The following is a 19563-nucleotide window of genomic DNA, read 5'->3' on the forward strand; positions in this document are numbered from 1 at the left end:
GAGAGAGAGAAAATCTCCCATGTCATTGTAAGGGGGACATCCTGGCCAAGGAACAAAGGTTGACAAACTTGAACTGTTTGGGAAGCCACAGACCTGGAGACCTGGTTAATCCGGATTTCCTGTGGGAACACTCATACCAGTAAGGAGGGCTGAGTCTCTCAAGGAGAGAGTCTCAAGGAGACAGAGACACCTGGGGTTTTGGGCCAAACCCTTGCTCAACTCACAGATGCTACTTTGCATTGTTCCAAGTCTCTCCTTGGGTCAGCCATGTCACATGCCCTTCCCTTGAGGTCTCAGTTGCCAGTGCCCCACTCCCAACCTGCCTCTCTGCCTCCTTCTGAGCTGGGCCAGTCTGACTCACTGTGGCTCCGGGGCCATGATTACCTGGAAGAACAGTAGCCACAAGAGGATTAGAAGACACCCGAACGCATCGCCCCAACAGATCCATAAAAGAACAGGCGTAGGGTCATGCCATCCTCTCCCGGCCATTTACTGGCTCTGTGACAGCAAGGAGATGAGGCGATGAGGCCTGAAGCCCACAGCCAGGGCCAGCTGCCCACCCCTGTCCCCATCCCTGTCCTGGGCTTTCCGTGTGGTCTTGACAAGCCAATGAACCTTGGGAACTTGATGCTATCTGTGAAACAGGTGATGGCAGCATCTACTTAGCAGAGAAGTTACAACAGTTCAGAATGTCTTCCTTCCGAAGGTCCGCACAGCACTGCTTGTCACATAGACAAGGTGCTCTCACTCCTAGGATGGCGTTGATGCAAATGTTTGCATCTCTACCACACGACCAGTCCTTAAGAAGTGACTGTCAAAGTCAGGGTAATAACACCATTTTACTATTTTTTTTTTCTTGACCCTCTCTGCCTGGGAAAACTATGGTTAAGCCAAATGTGTGATCTGGCTGTGATGTGGCCAAGTTTAATTCAGCCCATAAACATATCTCTGCTCCATGGGGCCTTGTCACTGTTATGAATTAATGAGATGTACAGATGAGCCTTACAGCGTGGGGCAAGGGAGGTCCCAGAGGCATGGGGGGGGGGGTCCCCAGAGCTGTGACTTGCAGGACTAAGGGTAGAGAGTGAGGACATGCTTCCTCTTAGCCTGGGGGGTAGTCCTCATCCCCCGCCCAGGGCTGGCTCCTTACAAAAGTGGTGCCTATTCATTTTGGATCAGCAGGCCAGGTCCCCATGAGATTTACTGGGTTCTCCAGCTCCCACCTCAGAGGCCACAGAGCTGTTTCCTGTATTTGCTTCCTCGTCCTTGTGTTTGATAGCCTACTACATACAGTCTTTATAAGAGTAGGGACCACATCTGCATTGTTGTATCTGTTACAGCATCCTGACCAAATAAGGGGCATGTTAGGTACACAATAAACAGCTGTTGGATGGATGCATGCAAGACTAAAGAAGCGAACAGAGATAACCAAAGGTAAGCAGCCTAGGAACTGGGCCTGACACCGCCACACGCCACACGCCACACGCCACACTCAGCCAGGCAGAGCTAGGTCTGTTTATTAGAACTTATCTCCCCTCTGCACAGGCTTAAGAGATCACTCAGGGACTCAGGCTCTCCATAAGTCATGCAGACAGGTTCAGAGTGATGGGTTCATCCTCCAAGGGACAGATAATGACAGTGACCAGGTTAGGGAATTGACTTCTTCGGAATACCTGAATACCTGGCCAGCCCTGAACACTTAGAATTTACCTGCAGTCCCTAGAGTGGTTGGGGTAGAAGAGGGATAGGTAAGGAAGGCTAATACATGGAGGGGGGGCAAGGAAGGAAGGCACAGAGAAGGGGAGAGACAGCATGGAGGGAATCCCGCACTGTGAAAGACTGCTGAATTCAAATGCTCTGCCACAGGACGGGAGAAATGGCTTGGTAGTTAAGGGTGCATACTGTTCTTCCGAATGTCTCAAGCTCACTTCCTGTGAGTGCCAACATCAGTCCAAGACATGTGAGTAGGTGTGCTGTGATTGCCCCTGGTGGCTTCCAGGAACCAGCTGGGTGCTCTCTCTTCCCAATTACTCATTCAGGGACTTCCCATGGCCCACTCCTGAAACTGCCTATGGCGAGAATATGTATACCATAGAAACTAACAAGCCAGGGGCTCAAGAGACAGCTCAGTGGGTAAGAGTGAGCACTGCTCTTGTAGAGAACCAAGTTCCATTCCCAACACCCATGTCAGATGGTTCACAACTGCCTGAAACTCCAGCTCCAGAGAAGTGGACACACCTTGCTTGGCCTCTGTGGGTATCTGCACTCACATGAACATAAATCCCCAACACACATAAACATAATTAATTTTTAAAATGGCAATCTAGAAAGTGATATACAATAGCATATCATTGGGTAGAAGACCTCTCTTTTGCCCATTTTCACCAACAAGGCTTGGAGAAAGATTAAGCCAAGCAACTGACCCTAGAACTTGAGACATGTGGAAGAACTGTCTATGTCCTCTTCAATTCCAATTCTCAAAAGACATTGCTTCCTTCTGAAGCTACAAACTGAGATGTCACAAGAAAGAAATAAGTCCTGTGGGTGACTTGACTTAGTCAGAAGTCTTCTAATCCCCCTGGAGGGACACTAAGCAACTGACGCAGAAGACCTACTCTCCAGCTGAGATAGAAGGCAATTCCTCTTTATACACTGGGCAAGTCTTCCCCAAAGGCTGCAATATACAAGCAGACTCTGTGTGCATGCATGCATACATACATGCATGCAATTCTGGACAAATCTGGAGAAATAAAACCCATGGCTGCTTCTCCTAGAGACATGATAAACAGGCGGAGTGTATACCATGTGGAGGGCAAGAGATGCTGTGAATGCCTTATTATATGGGCCAGCAGCTAACCATTAAATAAATGAGGAAGTCTGTTTGGTCCAACTAGTTATGTGGCACTATGCCCATGAAGCTGGAGGTATTCAAATGATCTTCCACTCGCCTTCTGACGGTGATGGGTCCATTCTGAGAGCACTAGGAGCAGGGTGCTTGGGTGTATGGGGGATTAGGAAGCCTGTTTATGAGTCTCTGAATTAGGCCCTCAAGGGCAAGACTTGAGCATCCAGGATTCTAAATATTTGAACAGACTCTGTAGAGGTTGCTTTGTATAAGGAAAGTCTGTACAGATGAGAACAAAGGGATCTCAAACTGTCCCAGATAATTTGGGAGCCTCCTAAGAATCATCACAAGTGTCCTTTAAAGAAGGGGGCAGAGGGAGACTGGCCATGGAAGAGGAGGGGGTCATGTGACCAGGAGAATGGGGTGATGCTATGCCCCTAGCCTGGCATGCCTGTCAGTTCCTCTCTCTGCAGAGCACACACTTGAGCCTGGAAGCGCTACCACAGACCTTTCTCATTCCTCTAGCCAATTAGCTCTCTGTTCCTCTATGCTGTCCTAAACTTCTGAGAGCCAACAGGTAGCTCCATGTTTGAAGGAGTGAGACGTCCAGGAGAGAACTGGAGCCCATCTTCTAAGAGACCACCAAAATAGGGCCTCAAGGTTGTTCTTCTTAGAATACTTTTTAAGATTAAAAAAAAAACTTTATATGAGCTCTCCGAATTTTGTAATCTGGTAAGTAAAAAATATTTAAACCCTGTGCATTGAGCAAAAAGCTGTCTGTCTGCCTGGTTCAGCCTGGTACTGCCAGGGTGTAGCCTTATGTCCGAGGTATCTTTTGTGTGGCATCATTTGCCAGCTAGAATTATCTTGTTGCTGGAGAGCGACTGGCTTACAGAATGGTTATTTTCTTCACCCTGTCCCTTCTTAGAAGTAGTGGGTGGCACAGCCACATGCCCTTTAGAACCTCAGAGCATAAAAGACATAGAACCTCTCCACGGGCAATCATTTGTGATTTCATTTGTGATTTCATGTTTCTTTCCCTTTCAGGAAGGAAAGGAAGACCGCAAGGTAGGTGGGGAGAAAGAACACAATAACTTTTCTATTGGCAGGAAGTCAACAGAATGCAGGGAACTCTGATGTCAACAAAACTGTGCATGGGTACCTGTGAGGGTTGGCCTAATAGTGGATCTTTCTAGAATCACCTGGGAAGTGACTCTCAGTGAAGGCTGATTCAAGTTGGCCTGTGGGTATGCTTGTAGTAGATATTTTGACTTGTATTAGTTTAGGTGAAAAGACTCACCTGAAATATAGGTGGGACCATTTGGGGGGCTGGGTGCTAGGTTGAATGAAAGAAGGCAGGTCGATAGGGAAGGCAGATCGCTAAGTACTGAGTGCTTTCATTCATTCTTTTTCTCTGCCCGTGACTGGGGATTTAATCTGGGTCCCTCACATTCCTGCAACCTGGATCCCCCCCCACACACACACACACACAGTGATGGACTGTAACTTGGAATAAGCCCTTTCTCTCTTAAGTTGCCTCTGTCAGGATAAATTCTCTCAGCAACAGGAAAGGAAGCTACTAGCTAAGACAGCATTTATGGATTGGCTTAATTCTTGGTACACTAAGGCACATCTGATCAGGGTCGGTTCCTGGTGGGCCCAGCTTTCTGGGGATAGAGACATCATTAGGATATGGTTATTTCTTATCATCTTCCCATCCCATTCAGTGGTTTTTACTCCTGAAACCTGAGGCTGCTTTGAAGGAAAGCAGCAGACATGGCCTGGGAAATTGAAATGACCTTAAAGTTCTTGTTCAGACAGGCCTCACTGGGCCTCAGTTTCCCCAGATGTAGAGTGAAACTGACTCAATATTTGCTATATCCCTGTGCCAAAAAACACGATCATTATCAGTGTTCTGTAAAATTCACTAAATTGCAAGTGAAAACATAAAAGGAAAGCCAGTTTCCGGTGTGGAACACATACAGACCACGACGGCCAGGAGTACCCAGACCCGTGTGCTGAACCCTAGGCAGCTGGGCTGTGAGCTCTGAGCAAAGGCTGCCCTGTAAATGACAGAGAGAACTCAAAACACACTATTCTTTGTCTTTAGTCGAGCTGTTATAGGACTCTTGGATGAGAAGGCAGGGGGCTGGGTTAGACATCAGCAAGTTTTTTAGACTGCCTCAAAAAAACAAAAAACAAAAAAAACAAAAAAAAAAACACCCTGACGTTTGAGGAGGCCTCCTAGTCAAGCTCATCTGGCTCCTTTGATTCTGATTCTGAATAGGAGCACAGTTGGGCCAAGACAGCTGGGCCAAGACGTCTACTGCATCCTAGACATTCTTTGGTGACCTCAAAGCACTTCTCATACGCAGTCACAAATCAATACCAAAGTCTAGAAAGGAGACGAGATGCTTATAACCCAAACCCCATCTCTTCCAAAGGGTTGGAGGAGACAGTTCTTCAGAGCTTGGGAAGGAGCAGGGTGGGCAGCTGAGATGGTTGATGGTGGGGATGCAGGGCCACCTGAGAGGCTGAGCAAGGAAAGCCAAAGAGTTCAGGTAGTTTGAGGTCTCTTGCTAAAGTCTAGTTCTAAAGCCACCTGTGGCTAGAAATCTACAAGAACTCAAACCCGGCGTGACAAAACTTGTCCATTTATTTCATTTCTGTGTCCAGAAACGCCGGAGGCAACCTTACACACACGTTGCCAAAGGATGCTAGGGATCCTAAGATTCTGTCTGAGGATCCGGGATTTTAAACTGACCCCGGCTCTCTCTGGATGAGGCTGCATCCCCACGGTTGCTGCCTAATCCTTGCTGTGGTTCCTTTCTCCTGGTCTCCTGGCTCATGAAACAAGGCCTGTACAGACCTTGGCTTTGGACTCACCCACTGGTGCACCCCACCCCACAAGCCTTCAGCAAAGTCAGAGAGGCGCCTTTCATGGCTTCAAAAGTTCCACCAGGTTCTCCAGCCGCAGGGGGCTGGAGTGGGTAACTGAATCCTACTCAAGGCAGAAAAAAAAAAAAAAAAAGAGCTCACAGTGACCTTTTGTCCCAGAAGTTCCCGGCTTTCCCCGGCCGGCCGGCCAGCCAGCCAGCGGAGGCGGCCCAGCCAGCCAGGAGGGTAAGGAATTGCAGATGTGAGCCCAGGGCGGCCGCCTCCCTTCTGCTCCCAAAGCCCGGCTGGACACCTCGGCGTCGCTCAGGGCTGCGCCGCTATCCGGTCTAGGGCTCCCGCTCCTAGCTTTGGGCCAAGGCTCCGGGGAAGTCACTATCAATCGCGTCGCCAAGAGCTCGTTCCAGCAAAGCATTACCACAGTTACCACCCTTCTAGGGACAGGAGATTCGTTTTGCGGCGCAAGAAAGATGGCAAACCCTTCCGAGCGCACCAGGAGCAGTTCGGGACGCCCCGGGGCGGGCTGCTGACACCTCACAGGTGAGGTCTCCCGTCCTCCGTGGGCGCGGCAAACTGGGACTCTGAGTCGTGGATCACCACTCCACGCCCAGGATGATGCTCGTGGCGGTCTTTGTGGGCCAAGTGGAGGAAGCACCCTCCTAGTATATGGAGTGGAGAAACCTCTGTGTTGCGGGACTTCTTTCCTGGGACCTGCCTCGTTGCCCCTGCTCTGTGCGGTCCCGGCTTGGTTCTTCTTACACAGAGTTTAGACGCCCTCCTCCCCACGCCCCCATGTCCCCGAGACGTCACTCCGGGTCCGCGCGCGGGGAAGGAAGGCCTGGCTAATGAAAGCCCCACGTTCGCCTCCCCTAGCAGGTCCCCTGTGCCTGGCTCTCTGGCCTAGGCACTGAGGGAGAAGGCCGCTGTGTACTCACCGCACATGGTGGCTCCGATCGCTCCAGGTACTCAGACGACTCGCTGCGCCTCGCGCTCCCTGGCTCAGGCTCCCGCCGCTCGGCCTTCTGCCCTTATAGCCAGCCAGTAGCCCTCCGAGAGGGGCGGGGCTGGGGCGGGGCCTCCTGCCGCCTGCTTGCTCCTTATTGGTCTCTGGTTGTCGTGACAACGGCGGCCCCCCCCCCCCCGACTCAGAGAAAGGGGTGAGGGGCGGTTCCCAAGCTCCAGTCTCTAACGTAAGGGGAGGGAGAGGGCCCAATCGGTGGTAAACACCTTGAGTTCGGACTTCTGAGTCAGTCATATTAGACGTGAAACTTTAGCCAGGGGGACGGATCGCTCTGTGCCTCAGTTTCTTCATTTGTAAAATGTGATAATAATGAAACGTACCTCTCAGATCCACCTGAGGTTAAGGCCAGACAGACCGTGTAGGCACAGAGTACAATCAATCTCTCTGTCTATCCGTCTCTCTGTCTCTCTCTTTGTCTCTGTATCTCTGTCTCCGTCTCTCTCTCTCTCTCTCTCTCTCTCTCTCTCTCTCTCTCTCACACACACACACACTGGACTCCTTGTAACGTGCCCCACTATTCCAAACTCCTTTCAGAGGAAGAAAAAGTAGTACACACTAGGCTTGTAAACCTTGCCAGGAGCAAACGGCTTGGCTGAAAAAGGAGAAAATTGAAGCTCCTTGGAAAGATATAAGATATTGACCAAGATGAGCCAAGGCCCGAACCTGAGAGCTCCAGGGGGTAGGTGATTCCCCAGGTCTAAAGAAAAGCTGGGCCGCCCCGGAAACCGGCCCCTAAAGGAGAAGCTCTGGCAGAGCCGTCTGGCAAGCAGTGAGCCTGCATCCAAGCCAGGGGCTCCACCGCCCCACCGTGACCTGGAGCCTCGGTTCGACCCTGCGATGAGTCACGAGGCTGGCTTTCCCCACCCTAGTTCCCGTCTGTCTCCTCCTCCTCTCCACTGCTCTCCAGGCCCCCCATCTCCTGAGAAAGGTCATGAGACCTGGCTCAGTATTTGCTCATTTTAAAGCCATCTGTGTGTGTATGGTTTAACTTAAAAAAATCTTGAAATCTAAATCTATGGTATTCCGCAATTATAATTTTTAAAAAGAAAAACTAGCTTAAGTCTTGTGTTTGGCGGGTTTTTTTTTTTTTCTTAGCTTCGCAGTCCCCTGGGGATGGGGGTGTTATACCCATTGGTAGTAGTGACAGAGAAGGTTTGGCTGAATCATCTGATGCCTAAAGCTGACTCAAGAGTTGCATTGCTCCTTATCCTCAGCTATGCAAGGTGACACTCATTCATTAATTCACCCATTCATCATTCATTCCCGAATCTGCACTTTACATCTCTCTGGGTGATAGGGACTTAATGAATGAGGACAGATCCAGCCTCCTGGCTTTTACAAACCAATGGGTGGGGCAGACACTAAGCTAGTGGTCACACAGGAAATTGGACATCTCTGTAGAGAAGGGCCTGGGCTAGGCAGAACTCCACAGAAGGGAACTGCACGCTGTGGGCAATAAAGCCGTGGAGTTCTTCTTTGCTGGCACCAAGATACCAGGATTCCTGTGTCCTCGCACGGCGCAGATCTGTCCTCCACTGTTCTTGTAATTTCGTGTCTCCATACGAAAAGTGGCAGGGGTGACTGCCATGACCCTATGGAGGCATCCTCTGCTTTTGGGGCCAGTTGGCTTGGGAGCCTTTTGGAAGAATCACGGCCTGTCATAGATATAGCTGCTGGACTCACCTCGCTCTAGGATTGGTCCGGGATTTTATGTGGCCCATGCTGAGGGCTCGACAACCTGCTTTTGAAGACATAGAGGAAACAGAAAAGGACAGATTCTCTTGGTACAGCTATATGGAGGATAGTTTGGGGATGCTGGGGAGTTTGGGATCACATTTGGGATGAGATAGAGAGTGTCTGAGAGTGGAGAGAGCCAGAGAAAACTGGATCCTTACACATTTCTAGAGCCCTGACTGTTCATGGACCTTTCAGAATTACAGTTCTATGGTTTAAACATGTCCCCAAAGCAAGTGCTGTGATAAATTATCTTTTTTTTTGAGACAGGGTTTCTCTGTGTAGCCCTGGCTGTCCTGGAACTCACTCTGTAGACTAGGTTGGCCTCAGACTCAGAGATCTGCCTGCCTCTGTCTCCCAAGTGCTGGGATTAAAGGCTCACGCCACCACGGCCCAGCTAAAGATTGATTGATTGATTGATTGATTGATTGATTGATTGATTATATATAAGTATGCTGTAGCTGTCTTCAGACACACCAGAAGAGGGTATGGGTATCAGATCTCATTACAGATGGTTGTGAGCCACCATGTGGTTGCTGGAATTTGAACTCAGGACCTCTGGAAGAGCAGTCAGTGTTCTTTTTTTTTTTTTTTTTTAAACAGGGCTGAGGACCGAACCTAGGGCCTTGTGCTTGCTAGGCAAGCGCTCTACCACTGAGCTAAATCCCCAACCCCAGTCAGTGTTCTTCACCGCTGAGCCATCTCTCCAGCCAACAATACAATTTTCAATGATATAAAGTTACTATGCAGGACTTCTGAACATCAACTAGGCCACGAGGGCTGTACCTCCACCAACAAATTAATGCTAATTAAAAGAGTGTTCGAAACTCTGAGTATAGTTTCTCACATCCTCTTGACCGAGGGTATCTTCCTGTAGGATAATAGAACAGGAAGATCCATGCCAGACACAACCCCTTAGTTACCGACATCCTAGCCTCTAGAAACCACAAGCCTATAAAGATTTATTACTTAGAAATCACCTAGCCTATGGCGTTCTTTGATAGCAAACTTAATAAATTCCTATCTTTACTTGATGCCCACTGAAGTCATCACTTCTGTCATTTGCGGCCCAAAACAGCCCTGACACCTTCAACCTACAAGCACTCTGACCAGAGAGATGTTCAGCAGAATGCTCGGGTATGGAGCTGGTGGCTGCAGCCCATTAGATCCTGGTGGGAGGCAGATTTCTTTCTTGTCCTCATCCTAGTCAGGGACCTGCTCCGATGCAGTCTAGGAATCCCCAAAGAGCCAAACCAGAGAGGAGGATTTAGATGTGGGAGTTCAGGTATGGACCCTTTTGGAGGACGGAAGCAGTGAAGAGCACCAGAGCCTCTCTCAACATGGCTCGTAATTCTCTTTAGAGGAGGGTGAGCCTGGACACCTATAACCAGAACCCTGTCTGCCCGTTCAGAGCAGGCTGCTGCACCTGGCCTTAGGAGCCTTGGATGCTCTCTATGGGTGATTTTAGCCCCACTTTTCAGGGACACTTTGACCCCACTGGCCAAGAAGGGGAGACATGTATTGGCTCCTTAACCTAGACATGTGTCTCAAAGCTCTCAGTAGTTGGGAGATTTACTCTCTGCTCCTCCCTGGCCCATGCCCGTTCTAACTGAATAGCACAGTGAAGTGCCACAGCTATCCTCCTGTTATGGTATGAGTCTGCCATCTATCAGGCACAGGCTCTGTTCAGCTGCCTTCCCTGGGATGCTACTGCTGGAGTCTGACCATGCTGTCCACTTCGCTCCATGGCATAACAACTCATTTGGGCCCCTGGATTTTCACCATTTAGCATGTTATCATGAGGGACTTCCCTGCCAAGTTTCTCTCAGCCTCAGCTCTGTGAGCTAGGCTATCAACAGAGCAATCTGAGATATTGTCTTCTCCCTAATATCCTTTTAATCCTCCCAATACAGAAACACCATAAAGATCCGGTTGTCTAGACACCTAGCCCAACCCAGCACAGAGCTTCCTGGATTTTAGCAGAACTCCTCAGGGAGTTCAGGGTGAGGGGTGCTGAGGTTTGCAGCTGAAAACCTCTTGTGAGATCAATGGGGTGTGTATGTAGGGAGATTCACTGAGACCTGTGAGTAAGGCTCAAGGCAGGTAACAGGCGGGATCCTGGGTGTGTAGGCCAGATAAACCATGTGTAGAGACTTGGATGGAGTTCGCCTCAGGCCATCTACCTAGCCCTCAGCTAGATATGAGGGAGAAGCATCAAGGAATAGAAACTTGGGTAGAGCACAGGAAGCCTGTCACATAACCTCTCCTTCTGCAGGACTGGATAATGGCTTAAATAAGAGATTTCCCTATTGGCCTACATGTTTAATGTTTGGTCTCTGGCTATCAGTACTGTAGCAGGAGGTTCTGAAAACTTTAGAAGTGGGACCTCATCATGTTTCTGTTCTGCTTCTTGGCTGCTTTGCTCCATGACATCTTTCCTACCATGGATTGAAACCATGAATTGAAATTAAACTGTCTTCTCTTATGTTGTTTCACTTAGCCAATATGCTATAGCAATGGGAAGTCCTATCAATATAGTAAACTGGTATCCAGGAGGTGGAGCTGTTACTGTGGCATTACCACATGGTTCAGGAGCTTTCAGAAGAGGTTTTCAGGAAGAGTCAAAAGGTTCAGGGAAGCCCTGGGATGCTGAAAGCAGAGCTTGATGGGATATTCTGATGGGTGCTCAGAATACCAGAGTGATGATAGCAATGTGGACAGAGAAGACAGTACTCATGAGGCTTCAGGTGGAAGTGAGGACTGTACTGGATACTGGATGAGAGGCCACTCACCCATGTCCTGAGACTTTGTCGAAAGATGAGTTTAAAGGCCAATTGGTTGTAAAATTTCATGGCAGTTTAGCAATCAAGCTGTGGCCCGGCTATTGCTAGCTGCTTCCAGACAGGTTTACAGTGCACATCAGGAGCAAACTGCAGAGCAGAAAGTTGAAAGCAAGCAAACCAAGAAAACTTGCAGCCTAGTCGGAACACCAAGCATAAAGTTGAGACTATGCAAGCGTTTCTGAAAAGATTAACATCAATAAAAGCCAATTGCTTTGCATCGGTACAACAGAAGAACACCAAGAGAGTGTCTCAGAAATCAACCAGACCTCATTTAGTGCAGGCTTATTTGAAGACTTTCCCTTGAGCAGAGAGAGAGGCCTTGGGATTCTCAGCTCACACAGGGCTGCCCACAAAGTTGTTTCTCTGGGTTTCACTTCACTGTGCACATTTACCTGGGCATTCAAAGACTGTGGCAGTCATGGTCTAAAACTTTCTACTCAAGCTAATGGCTGACCTTGGTTTTATAGGTGTTTAGAATCCCAGAGTCATCAGATAACAGAGGCTTCCACACAAATTTCAAGGAAAGCCCAAGAGGCCAGGAAATGTGTGGCAGGGTCAAGATGCCTGCAGGGTCTCCCTGAGAAGACAGTGCATAAAGCTGTGAAGGTGAAACCTAAGCTTCCACAGAGACTCCAGGAAGGGGAAGATGTCAGAGGTCTGGAATATCTATCTGTAGAGATAAGCTGTCCAAACTATGGGACCAGCCCAAGAGAGAGACCATGTGGATTAAAAATGACGACCCACAGGACCTCAGAGTCCATTGGAGCCCAGATCATAATAGCATGTACTCTACTAGATGTCAGACATGCTCTATAGGATCCAACATTGACCCTGCTAGGCTAGTCTGACTTCCTTGCTGTTCTCCTACTTCTTTCTCTGGTAGTGGAAACACCCATCCAAGATATATGGGCACAGAATAAACATAACTTTTCTTGTTTTGTAGGGGTTTACAGCTAAGAGTTTTCCTTAAGTCCCAGAGAAGACTTTAGTCCCTAAAACTAGGAAAATATTAGAACTCTGTTATGGTGATTTGAATGAGAATGGGACTCATTGACTTATATGTTTGAACACTGAATCCCTAGCTGGTAGAATTGTTTGGGAAGGACTAGGAGGTGGAGTCTTGTTGGAGGAAGTGTGTCACTAGGGCAGGCTTTGAGGTTTCAAAAGCCTCCCTCCACCCTCAGTGTGTCCCCTACTTTATGCTTGTATTTTGAGGTGTGAGTTCTCTACTACTCAGTACCGCTTAAGTCTTTCCTCTGCCATCATGGACTCTAACTCTCTAGTGCAGTGAACTCTTTAAACAACTTTCTTTTATAAGTAAGTTTCCTTGGTCACAGCGTTTTTACCACAGCAGTAGAAAAGTCACTGATGAGTCTGATAAGACTTTTTTAGTTACTAAGACTCTTCAGGACACATTACATGCATTTTACATCATGAAATGGTAATGAGTTTTTGGAGGCTAAGGGTGGGATGCTATGTTTTGAATGTGAAATTTCCTCACAGGCTAAAGTATTGAATATCTTGTCCATAGATGATGGTACTATTTGGAATATTCTGGAACCTTTGGGATGTGGGGTCTCCACAGAAGAAACAGGTCACCAGAGGCATACCCTTGAAGGTGATTCATGGTCCCTCCCCTTTCCGCCCTGCTTCCTGGCAGCCATGACTTGAGCTTCTCTGTTCTTCTATAGTGTCTCTGCTATGATGGGCTGAGACCTCTAAAACTGTGGGCTAAAATAAGTCCTTTCTCCCTTAAGCTGTTTCTCAAGTATTCTATCAACACGTGTTGACATGGAAGGAATAGGGCAGAAAAAGCTCCTGACAAGGAACTGGGCGGGAAACGGTGGCCAGAATCCTTCTGAAGTGTAAGAGCCTTAGGGTTGAAACAGTGGATGAGCACTGACTTTTTCTAGAACATTGATTCTCAGCTTTCCTGATGTTGCAACCCTTTAATACAGTTCCTCATATCCTCCAACCATAAAACTAAGTTTGCTGCTGTTATGAACCATAGTGTAAATATCTGTATTTTCCAGTGGTCTTAGGTGACCCCTATGAAAGGGTCAGTCAACCACCGAAGGGTTGAGAACTACAGGTTGAGAACCACTCTTCTAGAGGTTCCATATTTGATTCCTAGCAATCACATGCTGGCTAACAACATATCCTCTTCTGACCTCTACAGGCAATGCCTACATGTAGGGCAAAACACTTATACAAATAAAATTTTAAAAAGTTTTTGGAGACAGGGTTTTACTAGCTCTGACTAGATGTCCTAGAGCTCACTTTGGAGACCAGGCTGGCCCTGAATTCATAGGGATCCACCAGCCTCTACCTCTCAGTGATGGGACTAAAGACACGCACCATCGGACTCAACAAAAATGTCTTGAAACAAAGGGGGAAAAGGCAAGGGTTTGTGGGAAAGAAGACATGTGGAGGTCAGGGATGGACAGATTGTCTTTCTCAAGTACTTTCCAGCTCTCTTTTTTTCTTCTTTTCTTTTTCTTTCCTTTCCTTTTCTTTCTTTCTTTTTTGAAACAAGGTATCACAGTTTTATCACTTTGACTTAAATCTAGACAAACATGGGTGAAGGGAATCTCTATTTAGAAATTGCTTCCATCAGATTGGCCTGAGAACATGTCTGTGGGGCATTGCTTGATTACTAATGGATGTGGGAAACCCCAGCCCACTATGGGTAGTCCCAGCCTTGGGGTATGTAGTCCCCCACATACATAAAATAGCATAAGGTCAACATAAGATAGCAAGCTGGGGGAGCTAGTAAGCAGCATTTCTCTGTGGGTTCTGCTTTAGTTCTTGCCTTAAGCTCCTGCCCCGGCTTCCCTCAGTGACTGTGAGCTATAAGATGACATAAACCCTTTCTTCCCGAGTTTCTTTTGGTCAGTGTTTCATGGCAGCAACAGAGAGAAGCAAACTCAGATACAAGGTTTCCTGGTGAGTCTGGAGCTCACCCAGGCAGCTGGTTTGGTTGGCCAGCAAGTCCCCTGCCTGTCTTCCCAGTGCTGGGATCACAGGTGTGCTCTGCTACATCAGACTTCTGTTTGCTTCTTTGTTTTTCAACACAGGTTTCTCTGGGTCTCCCTGGATGCACTGAAACTCACTTTGTAGACCAGGTTGGCCTTAAACTCAGAGATCCACTGCTTCTGCCTCCAAGTGTGGGGATTAAAAGTGTGTGCCACCCCCACCCAGTGCACATCAGACTTTTTTTTAACCTCGGTTTGTTCTGGGGTCATACCAGTGCATGACTGAACTCAGGTCTGCCTGTTTGTACAACAAGTACTTTAGAGACCAGGACATCTACCCGGACTGGGATACAGATTTTTTTTCTCAAAGGGTTCCCTTCTGTCAATTTTTGCATCCTTGAGGCACATACTGCTGTTGTTTAAACAATACAGTCTGACTCAAGGGATTTCAGAGCTGGGGTCTGGCACCAGGAACATGGATGCACCCCACATGCTTCTAATGCTCCCAGGGCTGGTCTTGCTATGCCTGGCCAAGACAGAGTGGAAATCTGAGGCTACATCAAACAGTTCTGTGAAATAGGTGACGGAAGAGCACCTGGTGCATGCCAAGTGTGTTCCCATCAACCTGTGGCCAAGACCAGGGGACCACACTGCTCTAACCTGAATGTCTGCATCCTCCTAGTATAGCTGATGGTGATAGGAAGCTTCATGGCCAGGTAAGGGGGCAGATTATAAAGGAGTGCTATCCACATAAAAGAGATCCCAAGGATGAGTATGGTGGCATCTGCCTTTAATCCCAGTACTCAGAGGAGACCGTGCTCTATGAGTTCAAAGCCAACCTGGTCTATATAGAGTTCAAGGCCAGCCAGAGCCCACAGAGTGAGACTATGTCTTTAAAATCAAAGTTATAAAAGAGATCCCAGAAGCTGCCTCTCCCCGTCTACCATGTGAAGACATCCATCCAAGGAGCCAATTGATCCAGATGCAGAATCTGCCAGTGCCTTGATTTTTGACTTTCTCATCTCCAGAATGTCGAAAAATGAGATTCTACGGCTTGTAAGCCTCCTGTGGTGTTTTGTTTTAGTGACTTGTACAAACAAAGACAGCCGGTGACGGTGATGGTCTTTCTTTCCACCTCCTCTCCATTATCTGGCACTGCCTGAGTTCATCCCACCCCAAGCTGTTTCAGTTTTCTCAGACAAAAACAAACAAACAGAAAACAAAGAACAAAACAAAACCCAACTAAACAAACAAAATCCTGAAACAGAAACCCTGCAGATGCAGAGGAAGCCTCATACCTAGAGGTCATTAATTTATCTTCTCAACACTGTCTTTCCGAGTGACAGCAAGGGACACTCAACCCATTTACCACTGGGACGCTCTGAGCAAGCACAGGCAGAAACATACATACAGGAGAGGGAGTACGGGAGGAGCAGAAAGCTCTAGACAGAGCGAGAGCTCAAAAGAGCAGATCTGAGTTTACCTTCTAACTGAAGTTTCTAAGACAGGAAGGAATTCAGCTAAGGGATGGAGTGAGGGGAGGGCACTGGGGGATGTGTGTGTCACAGGAAGTAAGTGTTGTGTGATTGATGGTATCTTACACCTTATCAGAACTAAATGCCTTCAGAGTTGAAGCAAATGCTATAAACAAGGAAGGCGAGGAGAGGGGAGGCAATAGAGAGTAGTAGGGACTGCGGAGACAGGGATCATAAGCCCCATTTTAGACTCATCCAGGTCCAAAAAAAAAAAAAAGACACAATGTTGGTGCTGCCTAGTGAGCACAGAGGGCATAGGGAGTGGAATGAGAGCCAGGTTTAATATTTCAAGGTAGATATTTCATGTTCAATAACTTATTTATTCTACAAACAGGGTTTTTCCTGATGGCATCACAGGGGCTCCTGGGAGTACCTCTCTGTTTGATGAGCTGATCTAGGAAGCCACAGGAAAATCCAGAAGTGTAGGTGCTCTGAGGAGCCGCAAGGGGACGCAGTCAGAGCTGCTTAGTCAGTGGTCTGTCTGTTCCAACAGAGTTGCCTTTGTTGGACCCCAGAAAGGAGGGTGTCTCAGTAGCTTGGACCCCAGAAAGGAGGGTGTCCCAGTAGCCTGGACTGCGGCGAGGAGTTCACCCTAAGGCTTCAAGTGTGGGGCAGTAACCATTCAGAACTGGAGAGGATGCATTAAATAAGCAGCTTCTTGCTGCTGATTCTACACAATTCTTTTAAAATAGGAAGACCATGGAAGTCCCAGCACTCAAGTGGCAGAAGCAAGTGTATCTCTCTATGAAGCCTAAGACAGTCTAGTCTACATACCAAGTTCCAGGCCAGTCAGAGCTCCTCCGCCCCCCCAAAAAAAATGACGAGGAGGAGGAGAGGAAGAGGAGGAAGATAATGATTGATGATGTTGATGATAAAATATGAGTGATACTCTAAGGTTGCTGAACATTCAAAGCCAAGGCCAAGGGCAGCTGTAAGCCATTCTCTGATTTCCACATACTTACCATGGTACACACACACACACACACACACACACACACACACACACACTACAATACTCTTTAAAAAGCCAACTAAAGACTCCTACTTCTTATTAGCATTGGATAAAGGGTTCAAACACACAGTGAGATGTTCAGAAAATAAGGATCAGAAAGCCAGCGAGGTTCATGAAAGGTCCTCCTTCTAGTCCTCTAGGACACCCCAGAAACAACTCAGAGATAGAGCAAGGCCTCTGCACAAAGGACACACTGACACCCCTGCCCCCAAGGACCAGATCTACATACTTTTTCCAGGAAGAAGTATGTGCCCTTGGAGGTTATAACAACCTTGCTCACGGACTGGACCTCAAGGCTTCCCAGAAGGCCTCCTTAGGAGAGGGTGCCTTGAACAGTCCAGGTCACTCCCTGGAGCCTCCAGAGTGATCAAGGAGGGTTAGAGGCTGGCGACTAAGGCACACCCTGCATCTTTCGGTTTACATCCTAGGAAGCTTTTGAATCTCTTGGCCATAGTTTGCCTGGGTACCACACACTTGTCTTGAGCCCTTGCAACCAGCCTTTAACCAACACACCCAGCCACCCTGCTCTGTGCCCAGTGATAGTACCTCATCAGGCATGCTTTCTGGCTTTTGGTTAGTTGTGGCTAATGGGAGACTGAAGTTAAGGGAGACAGAAGCGAAATCAACACATTTATCTTCTTGGAGGTGACTGGGTCTCTCCCAAAGGCACTTAGGTACTGTCTGCTGGGTACGTGATCTCCTCTCTGAGGATCTGGACCTTGTAAGTCTAGGACTGGCCCCTTCCCAACTGGGCAGAGTCTCTTCTTTGCTCTACCTTGGATTGAGCCCTCGTGCATGGTAGAGATGTATGCTACCACTGAGCTACATCCCCAACCTCCAGATGAACATCCTCTTAACTTTGTATCTTCATTTCAATGAACCTGTATCTTAGCTAGGATTTCATTGCTGTGAAGGGACACCATGACCACATCAACTTTCATAAAGGAAACCACTTCACTGGGGCTGTGCTACAGTTTTGGAGGTTTAGTCCATTAAATCATGGTGGGAAGCACGGCAGCATCCAGGTAGGCATAGTGCTGGAGGAGCTGAGAGTTCTATATGTTGACCTACAGGTCACGGGGAGAAGTCTGTGTCACACTGATCAGACTTGAGGATACGTGAAACCTCAAAGCCCACCAGAGACACAGTTCCTTCAATAAGGCCACACCTCGTGATAATGCTACCCTCCCACCATGGGCCAAGCATTCAAACATGAGAGTCTATGGGCACCAGTCCTGTTCAAACCACCACACTGGCCTAGGGAGTAATTGAGGTGAATGAGCTATCTGAGTTTGTCTAGGGCTTTTCTGCTTTTAACAGCTGGGCAACCTCTTAGCCCTGAGTAAACAAGGAACAATCACTGTAGTGGCTACCTGACTCGTACAGAGCCCCTTTACTGTTGGGTACTTAGCTTGATCTTATCAGGATTAGGGCACGTAAGAGCTGAGTCCTCCCCTGATAAACAACAGCTCCTAAAAACAAGGACTGGAGCTTTAAGACGAATTATTCCTGGTCACATATATCACTAGCCCTGAGAGGCGAGGTGACATGCTGGATTGCCTAGGATGTCACTAATTGATAACTATCTAAACCTGAACCCAGGAGCCCTAAACCTTAAAGATTACTTTATAGTAAGAGGCTTTCTGTTGAAGAATGAAGATGTACCACCCCCACCCTGTAGAAATCAAACCATACAGGTCTACTAGACCTAACAGAGGCTCCCAGAAAAAGCTGCTTTCTAGAGATTTTTAGAAATAATGTAAAACCTGCCCTAGGATAACGTTAAGTAGCTATTTCTCCAAACCAGTGCACCTCCAACCCCACAACTAGGTGGCTTCAGGACATTGTGTGTGTGTGTTTACTGGGGACTGAATTTACATCTTCAAACACATGGGTCAAATGCTTTGCCACTGAGATACATGGCGAAGCAGTTAGCTGCTTCCTCTGAATGGAGACAATTCCTCATGACAAAGGAAGGAGGCTCATGAGACTCAGAAGTTTTCCTGTAGCTTACGAAGTTCTGGAAGCTCTGAAAGAAATTCACAAGGCCCATCCCCAGTGTGATGCATTTCACAAGCAACCGAGGAGAGGAGACTCTCTGGTACAACTGCCAGCTGCAGGGACGTGCAGTCTTCGAAGGGCTCAGTCATGCTGCATCTCAGTGATATGGCTGCTTTCAAGTCACCCCTGTAAGTAGCCCCAATAAACTCACTAGTAAGCCATGCTAGGCTAAGGTAGGATGTGTCTTTGGTCTGTTGTCGCTCTGTCTGGGATGAGAAGACATTTGTTTGTGTCTCCACAGGAAGAACTGTAGATAAGGATAAAGGCTTCTTTGGTTGTTGTCTTTTCTCATCCCTGGAGTATGTTCACACTCTGCAATAAGTTCCTCCTATTTTCTGAGAGAAGCTTTGTGTGTCTTATCGGAATTCTTTAGATAGAGATCTCAAGAGCCAAAGGGATCCCATGGAGCTAAAGGGAGTCAAGTGTGAGATTCTTGGTGACATAGCTCTGTCTGTTTCCTTGACGACATTGTTGCAGGTCTGTTTCCTTGAATTCTTTCTTTCTTTCTTCCTTCCTTTCCTTTCCTTTCCTTTCCTTCCTTCCTTCCTTCCTTCCTTCCTTCCTTCCTTCCTTCCTTCCTTCCTTCCTTCTTTCTTTCTTTCTTTCTTTCTTTCTTTCTTTCTTTCTTTCTTTCTTTCTTTC

The 19563-nt window shown here is 47.7% G+C and overlaps 1 protein-coding gene across 1 annotated transcript in view; it reads right to left on the reverse strand.

The window, feature by feature from the left end:
* Gfpt2 (glutamine-fructose-6-phosphate transaminase 2) overlaps positions 1–6753 on the reverse strand; it is a 47759-nt gene extending 41006 nt beyond the window's left edge. Inside the window, exon 1 of the mRNA XM_052196840.1 lies at positions 6676–6753. Within this exon, the coding sequence (XP_052052800.1) occupies positions 6676–6682 (7 nt within the window). The 5' untranslated portion in view covers positions 6683–6753. The remainder of the gene's footprint in view (positions 1–6675) is intronic.
* Between the last annotated feature and the right edge of the window lie 12810 nt (positions 6754–19563).

The sequence above is a fragment of the Apodemus sylvaticus genome, chromosome 10, assembly GCF_947179515.1.
Source record: "Apodemus sylvaticus chromosome 10, mApoSyl1.1, whole genome shotgun sequence".
Lineage (NCBI taxonomy): Eukaryota > Metazoa > Chordata > Mammalia > Rodentia > Muridae > Apodemus > Apodemus sylvaticus.